The sequence below is a fragment of the Monosiga brevicollis genome, genomic scaffold (genome assembly GCF_000002865.3).
Source record: "Monosiga brevicollis MX1 MONBRscaffold_4 genomic scaffold, whole genome shotgun sequence".
Lineage (NCBI taxonomy): Eukaryota > Choanoflagellata > Craspedida > Salpingoecidae > Monosiga > Monosiga brevicollis.
In genome coordinates, this window is record NW_001865041.1 from 2,000,905 (window position 1) to 2,008,749 (window position 7,845).

Consider the following 7,845-nt stretch of genomic DNA (forward strand, 5'->3'; position numbering starts at 1 on the left):
ACGACTGCGTGCCACGAGCTGTCCAGCCCGTTTGACTGCCAGACAGGCCCTGGAGTCCAATCAACCATCTGGAGCTCTTATTTTTTCTTTTTTTCTCTTGTTCACATGCAGAACCGGAGGTCAGGGCAGCGCGCTCACCTGGTGTTGTTTGGTAATGAGCCAAAAGACAGGAAGAGGTCTGCAAATGGATCTTGCTACAAATCAGGCGGGGTCCAGCAAGGGCAAAGGCTCGTGAGGCATGTCGTTATTTGATCGCGGTCCCCGACAACAGGACGCCAAAAACACTTTTGCAAAGCCAGTGGCGTGTTCTGACGCGAGTCCCTCGCCAAACGAGCTTGATCCCGGACACAAGCATCGACTCCTTCATGTATCAAGAGGTACCCAAATCCCCAGCCACGGCCAGTGCCTCTTGCACCTCGCCACGATCGCGCTGCCGTTTGCACGCCTTCAGCCCCCCCAACACCCCCTGACAGCTGCAATCCTTACCTTAAGCCCTTGACAAGCGAAAAAAATACGAGAGTTCAAGAGCCAGTGGCTTGAGGGCACAACCACAACAACCACACGACGCAACCCTAACACGGCACACTGCTAAAGAAAACTGCATCATCTGGTATATTCAATGCACAAAGTCAAATAAATAACATTAACAAATCATCAAAAGGTCGATATATCGCTGAACTTATTATTCAAACATGGTCAATGATTGCGATTGTCAGATCAATTTTTGCTCAAAAGTGTAACAAAAGCCACACATGAAGAGGCAAAGTGCCAGATTGGCATTGCATCAAGGTGGATGTTAACATAAGAGGGGTGTCCCCTTCAATTTCAAGATCATCGATCAGTGCTGCAATGATGGAGCAGGTGCTCGGATCCATCTTTGGCAGCGCCCCGTGGAACGGCGAAGCAGGCCTCGGTGCCTTGCTGCGTGCCGTTCTCTATGTGGTGTGCGAGTGGACGGGTGCTGCGCTTGTCAATGTGGTCTGCGCCGGGGGTGTCCTGCTTGTCATCTACCTCGTTTTCCATGCAGTGTGGCGCTCCCAGATCCGCAAGACCTACTACGCCCGCACCCTGCGGCAGGATGTGATTCCCGACGCCCCGCGCAAGGTCAGCAAGCGCTGCGCTGTCATTGGTGCTGGTCCAGCTGGTATTGTGACTGCCAAGGAGCTTCTTGAGGCCGGCCATGATGTCACCATCTTCGAGAAGAACGATACCTTTGGTGGTGTCTTTCTTTACCGTGATTACAAGGTGTGTGTGTGTGTGTGTGTGTGTGTGTGTGTGGTGTGTGCGCTTGTGTGTGGTCCCTTGTTGTGCAAGACGCAGCTCAAGGCCCCTGCTCCTCAATGCCAACCAAGCCCCCTTCAATACATGCGCATTGCCGTCCATGTTTGCATGACTGACCCGTCCTACCTGGGCCCTTGCCATGTGTTTTAGGGCGGCGTTTACGACGGCTGCGTGCTCACCATCGGCAACTACGTGATGACCTTCTCCGACTTTTTCGAGCCGGGTGACAAGTACCGTTTCTGGACTGCCCAGGAATACTGGGAGTATTTGGCCCGCTACATTGAGCACTTTGGCGTTGAACGCCGCAGTACCGTGTACTACAACCACGAAGTCCTCACCGTGGCTCGCGCCAGCCAAGACACCTGGAGCGTCACCGCCAAGTCTGCCAAGGGCAAGGTCCACAGCGCCGTCTTTGATCACGTCGCCATTTGCAACGGTGCCCACCAGGTCCCGAACCAGCCCAGGATCAAGGGTGCCGAATCTTCGCCCATCACCATCTGCCACTCTGATTCCTACAAGCGCGCTGCTGGCGACGCACGTTTTGAGGGCAAGCGCGTTGTTTGCATGGGCATTGGCGAAACGGGTGCTGATGTCGCTGCTCATGTGGCTCAGGTCGCCAGCGATGCCTACCTCTCCATGCGTCGCACCCCCCACGTCGTGCCCCGTAACCTCTGGAACCTTGGCTTTCCTGGCGATGCCTCCTCCACCCGCGCCATGTTCTATTGCCATCACATGTGGATCTCGGCCCTTCACAGCTTTGACCAGTGGATCCGTCTAGTGACCAGCGGACCCAAATGCCAGGCTTTTTTCAAGGGTGACATGGGCATGGGCTGTCCCGTTCATGCCAAGGCTGCTGAGCTGGCAGAGCGCTCCGGTGGCCTCGTCGTCGAGCAGTTTCTCACCAAGAACGACAACTTTATCCCCCATCTGTTGGACGGCAGCCTCAAGGAGAAGCCTGACATCGATCACATCGAGGGCCGTCGCGTCTATTTCACCGACGGCTCCTTTGTGGACGACGTGGACACCATCATTCAGTGCACCGGCTTTGTCGACTCCTTCCCCTTCCTGCAAGATGTGGACATGCCAGATGTTCGCCACTTGTACAAGCACATGATTCATCCCGATATCGGCCCCAGGTACAGACCCGGCGCGCGTGATGGGGGAAAGGGAAGACCATGGGTGGAGCCAGGAAGCGGCCGTGTCCCCTTATGCTCCGTGTGCATCCTGTGTCCACTGGCCTACCGTAAACTGACCTTGTCTTGTGCTTGGTATTCTCCTCTCCCACAGTTTGGCTTGGATTGGCTTTGTGCGTCCCGGTACGGGTGGCGTCCCCGCTTGCGCTGAACTCTGCGCCCGCTATTTCGCTCTCCTGGCCTCGGGTGAACGCAAATTGCCCGACGACTGGCGCCAACGCATTGCGCGCGAGGCCAACATGGAGGAAGATCTCATCAACATTTCCAGCGGCCGTGTCAAGACCCTCGTGCTCTATGGTGATTTCATGGAAGCCATGGCCCAGCACGTGGACTGCCAGCCCATGATCATGCGTTACCTCTTCACCGATCCCGTCTTCTGGCTCAAGCTGCTTTATGGTGCCATGTCCCCCATCCAATTTCGCCTGCGAGGGCCAAATGCTCGCCCTGAATTCGCCAAGGCCTGTTTGAAAGCCATGCCTGCCCCCACGCCAATCCCCTTTCGCGTCTTCCAATCCATGTTTGCCGTGGCTGGCTGGATCACCGGTACGCTCTTTGGTTTCCGACCTCCGAGCTGGTAAAAAAAAATCCCGTGTGTTTCTTCTCCAAAAAGGACTACCATCTGCTTCATGATGTCGTTCTTCCTTTGCTTGTTTCAACTCTTTGGGGCACCTTTCCAACCGGCCGTGCCCGCGCTCTCCTTCTTTCTATCGAGTGCTTTCCCAGGGCTCTCCGATTTTGATTTGATTTTCTGTAAATTGACAAGTCTTTGAAACTTTTTTGCACATATCCTGCGCTGATTGGTCGATCATTTCTCTTTTACTCCTGGGATGCGAGGCACATACAAAAACAAGTTTTGGTTAAGCCTTGCTTGGGAACAACAGCGTGCGTCCTACCCATTTGTGTGTTGTGCGACTCATGTACAGTCAGCAAAGTACCCGTCATTCAAATTGAAGAGGGTGCAATCGCCACTTCCCTCGCTGCCATAAAAAAAAAAAAAAAACAACAGAAAAGGAAATCCCAACAAACTCTCTATTTTTGAAAATAACATGTCTCCTATTTTGCATTTTGCATTTTTACAAGTTGCCGCCATCATGACCGATGCGGCGGCGGCGGCGGCGGCGGCGGGGGGTTCTGCCTCGCCCAACCTGGGCGATGGGATGGGGAATGGGTCCCAACATACAAGCGCGGCGGCAGCGGCGGCAGCAGCGGCGACGGTGCAGCCAGGGGATCTTTTCCTCAACCCGACTTCCCCAGTGCTCTCTCGATTCAACATTTATGCCACCAATGCCAAAATTTACATCGTTGGCTCTGATGAGGTTGGTTCCGAAATTGACCAGGCGCATCCAGCATCCAGCTCGCTCCACAAGGGCATCGCACATGGAATTGATGTTGCGTTTCGCTTGCACTTTTGCAGCAACAGACGCAGTTCCGCATTGTGCGCGTGGATCGCTCATCTCTCGACCTCCATGCGACGGAGGACGAGCGCACCTACGACCAGCAAGAGCTTGATGTACGCCGCTCGCACCCGTCGCGGTTGCGCCGTAGGCAGACCAAGGTTGCGCTGCACTGGCTTTTCATGCTGCCCTGTCTCGTCCTTTTCAACGTCGGACCGGCTTCAGGGCATTCTTAACACGCTAGATGCGATGACCCAAAATAAGATGCTCAAGAAGCGTTGGTCTGGCTACGGCATCATCGGTGTGGTTCGGTGAGGACCCCTAGCGCTCGTGGCTCGTAGCTCAGGTCTGACTCAAAACTCACAAATGATATTTGTGCTTTTCCAAAGCTTTCTCAAGGGCTACTACTTGATTGTTGTGACCAAGCGCAAACAGGTCGCCAGCATTGGCGCTCATGCCATCTATCGAGTCGAGGACACGGTGAGGCAAACAAACCCTATTTTTTTTTTTTTTTTTTTTTTTTTTCTTTTGACTCGTCAATGTCATGCCCATAATCCCCACGACCTCATTCCCTTTTGCTTTTGGTTTTTTTTTTTCAAAAAATTATTGGTCACCCACGGGCTAGATTATGATTTCACTCTTTAGCAAATCTGTGGCTGGCCCCGACCTGCCAGAGGAAGAGCGTTACCGTCGAATCTTTCATGTATGTGCTGCGGTGGACCAGTCATACCTGTATCATGATTACAATTTGTTTGCAAATTTGCGGCCGGGACCAATGCTCAAATGGCTGAAAACTGCTTTTCTTGGGCTTGATGCGTTCCCTGCAGAATGTGGATTTGACCAGCAACTTTTACTTTAGTCACACATACGACCTGACTCGCCCCGTTCAGAGCAACATGTACCTGCCGTCCGATCTCGAGCGTAGGTTCCAACTTGAGACAATGTCACGGTCTCCCGGAAATCTCATGATGTCCTCTCTTCCCTTCCACGGACAGGCCAACGACTAGCTGAGCCCAAGCCACCGGTTCTGAAGCCGGATGAGACATTCTTGTGGAACCACTTCTTGCTCCATCCTTTCCACGATACAGTGCGAATCCTCATAGCGTTGTCTCGGCTTTGGCATTTTGCGTTCAAGGTTGACCCCGCTCACTCTACCCGGTTCCTATTCCCTCATCCCAGCTCCGCCCCGAGTGGCTTATTTCTTTGACACACGGATTTGTGTCCCAAAGTGACATCAACATCTACGGTCGGCACATCTACGTGACACTGATTGCCCGGCGTAGCCGTCATTACGCCGGCACTCGCTTCCTCAAGCGCGGTAAGTGATTCTTCTCGCTCCGGTCACATGGCCTTCCCGTGTGTCACAAGCCCACATTCGTCATGGTCTGCGCTCATTGCTCGTGGCGATACCAGGTTGTGACAATGCGGGCCACTGCGCCAACCACGTGGAGAGCGAACAGATTGTGCATGATGCCAGCGAGATCTCCCATCGCCGTGCCTTCATCACCAGCTACATTCAGATGCGCGGGTCCGTTCCCGTTCATTGGGAGCAAGATCATGCGGGCATGAAGGCCAAACCACCTATTTCCATCGCGCGCGCCGACCCCTTTGCGTCAGCCGCTGCCATGCACTTTGAAAGGGTACGTCTTGGTACCCTGCCCGCTGCTCCGTGCCTAATTCTCTGATTCATCGGCGACGGGGACCTTGCGTTGTGGCCTCAAATATCTCTTCTGACCTGCGTCGCCCACGTGTGTCATTTATTTGCAACCTGGTTTAAGCTGTTCCACAAGTTTGGTGCACCAATCATCGCATTTGACCTGGTCAAAAAGAAGGAGAGGCGTCCGCGCGAGTCCATCTTACTCAATGCCTATACGTAAGACTTCCTCTTTTTAGTCTATTTTGTTTTTCTCGATGCGAAGTCAAGAGAAAGTAGTGTTGGCCAGTGCGTCATGGTCTTATCAGCTTATTCGCCACTCTTGCGCGATGTGGTGCGATTCAATGCAGGGCTGCCTTGGGGTACTTGAACAAATTCTTGCCCAAGGAAAGTGCCATCCAGCACGTCTCGTGGGACATGGCCAAATCCAACAAAAGTCGCGAGCCTGTGGTCTTGCGCATCTTGGATCAGTATGCTCAGCATTTTTTGAAGGTATGAAAAAGCGGCCTTCGCTTGACGTTTAGATTTGTTTGCGAGCTCTGAATCTCCCAACCCCTCTCATCTCGCGTGAGTTTCATCTTGCTCCCTTAGCAACAAGGCATCTTCACATCCCGACAACGGCTTTCCCTGGTGGCGGAAGCCGATGCTGGCCTTGATTCAGGCGTTGGCGACAACGCAAGCCGTCAATCTTCCCACTCGCACGCTGGTACCAACCAGGTGAGTTTTTATAAGTTTTTATTTCAACTTTTTTTTATTTCTTTTCATTTCAGATTTCCAGCTGCGCGCGCGCGCGCGCGCGCGCGCGTGTGTGTGTGTGTGTGTGTGTGTGTGGACGACTGCGTATGTTTCGATTTCAGCTCCTTATACCCTGCATGCATTGCATTTCTCTTTCTGCCTCAAAAGCACGGCGTGGTTCGCGTCAATTGTGTCGATTGCCTGGACCGCACCAACACCGCCCAATTCATGATTGGGCTCTGTGCGCTTCGTCATCAGGTACGCCTCAACGCTCTAAACATTTTTCATGCAACTGAGTGTGACTCTGCCTTCGGCTGTGGCCATGCTCATTTTGCCCATCTAACTTGATTGCTGATGGGATCAGCTCTTTGAGCTGGGTGTAATTGCCGACACGCAGGCTTCGCAGATACCTCCTGATTCCCCCGTCAATCGAGTGCTTGAGGAGGTAGCTTCATTTTTCACGCCCCTTGAGTGCATTGCTCGCGCAACAGGGTCACCTCGTGCGCATGACTTATTATTTCGCCCCTGGGTTGCGTCAGATGTACGAGGATCATGGCGATACCATTGCACTTCAGTACGGTGGTTCTCAGCTGGTCAATCGCATTCAGAGCTATCGCAAGACACGGCCCTGGACCAGCAACTCGCGTGACATCCTGAACACCGTGGCACGCTACTACAGCAATTCATTCACGGATGCTGACAAGCAGGTGAGGACAAGAAAAATTCAAGATAAGCCCTGTTGCTCCTCCTGATTGCAACCCAGCCCATTTTCACGCGCCCACTCTACCTCACCTGATTTCGTTGAAAGAGGCATACTTCTGAATTTCAGTCCTTGTCCTTGTTTGATCCGATGTTCTCTGGCCTCATTGAAATTTTCCAAACTGCGTAGATGGCCATTAACCTTTTCCTGGGCAAGTACGTGCCACTGAAAGAGGACGAGCCCCTGTGGCTCCAGTACAGCGACTACTTTTTGCACTACCCACATGCCCGCACCTTGCATGAAATTCCCCGTCCGCACTACATCTATTGGCATGCCCCGATTGCTGTGCCGTCACTGCGCCGATTTCGGCATGGTGAAACGTTTTTGACGGACCATGGCGAGCAGGATGATTCAAGCGTCATCCGCTTCTTCCGTCAGCGTCTGCAATCGGAGAGCAGCGACGTCGACGACGATCCCCTACGCGTTTTTCGCAGCCTTTCGTCTTCGCCAGCTACAGAGCTACGCGGGCCTCTCGCCAAAGCCAGCACCGGTGGCAGTGGCATGACGCCAGAGGACATTTTATTGGCGCGTCGCCAACGGCATCGTCAAAAGCTTGCCGATCTCTTTGAGGACGACGATGACGATATGGTGGTGCCATTGGCGCCCGAGGATACCGAGGTACAGGACGCGCTCAGGGAGCTGCGTCAAACCTACCGGGACATTCGCCACCGTGTGGTGACGGCTCGCTTTCCACAAGGTGCGTTGATTGCTGTGTGTTTGTTGGCTGGCTTGTCTTCGAGGGCCTGCGCTGTGTCCTGACTTGAAATCATTCCCCTCCCTCCCCCTGCTACCATTCCGCCTCAGCCTTGGACGCGGCAGCCAAACTCA

At 53.5% G+C, this 7,845-nt stretch overlaps 2 protein-coding genes across 2 annotated transcripts; both read left to right on the forward strand.

The window, feature by feature from the left end:
* Positions 1-1,113: 1,113 nt before the first annotated feature.
* MONBRDRAFT_913 (uncharacterized protein) lies at positions 1,114-2,908 on the forward strand (the record flags this gene model as incomplete). Its single annotated transcript, XM_001743753.1, has 4 exons — positions 1,114-1,257; positions 1,432-2,095; positions 2,147-2,417; positions 2,569-2,908. Coding segments are annotated over 4 exons (1,419 nt in total), but the record flags the coding sequence as incomplete, so codon positions are not given.
* A 1,326-nt stretch (positions 2,909-4,234) lies between these two features.
* MONBRDRAFT_15000 (uncharacterized protein) lies at positions 4,235-7,245 on the forward strand (the record flags this gene model as incomplete). The annotated part of the gene is made up of 13 exons (XM_001743754.1): positions 4,235-4,348; positions 4,494-4,571; positions 4,696-4,789; positions 4,864-4,955; positions 5,048-5,186; positions 5,282-5,508; positions 5,647-5,741; positions 5,873-6,014; positions 6,114-6,185; positions 6,426-6,515; positions 6,622-6,702; positions 6,797-6,964; positions 7,147-7,245. Coding segments are annotated over 13 exons (1,491 nt in total), but the record flags the coding sequence as incomplete, so codon positions are not given.
* Positions 7,246-7,845: the final 600 nt, after the last annotated feature.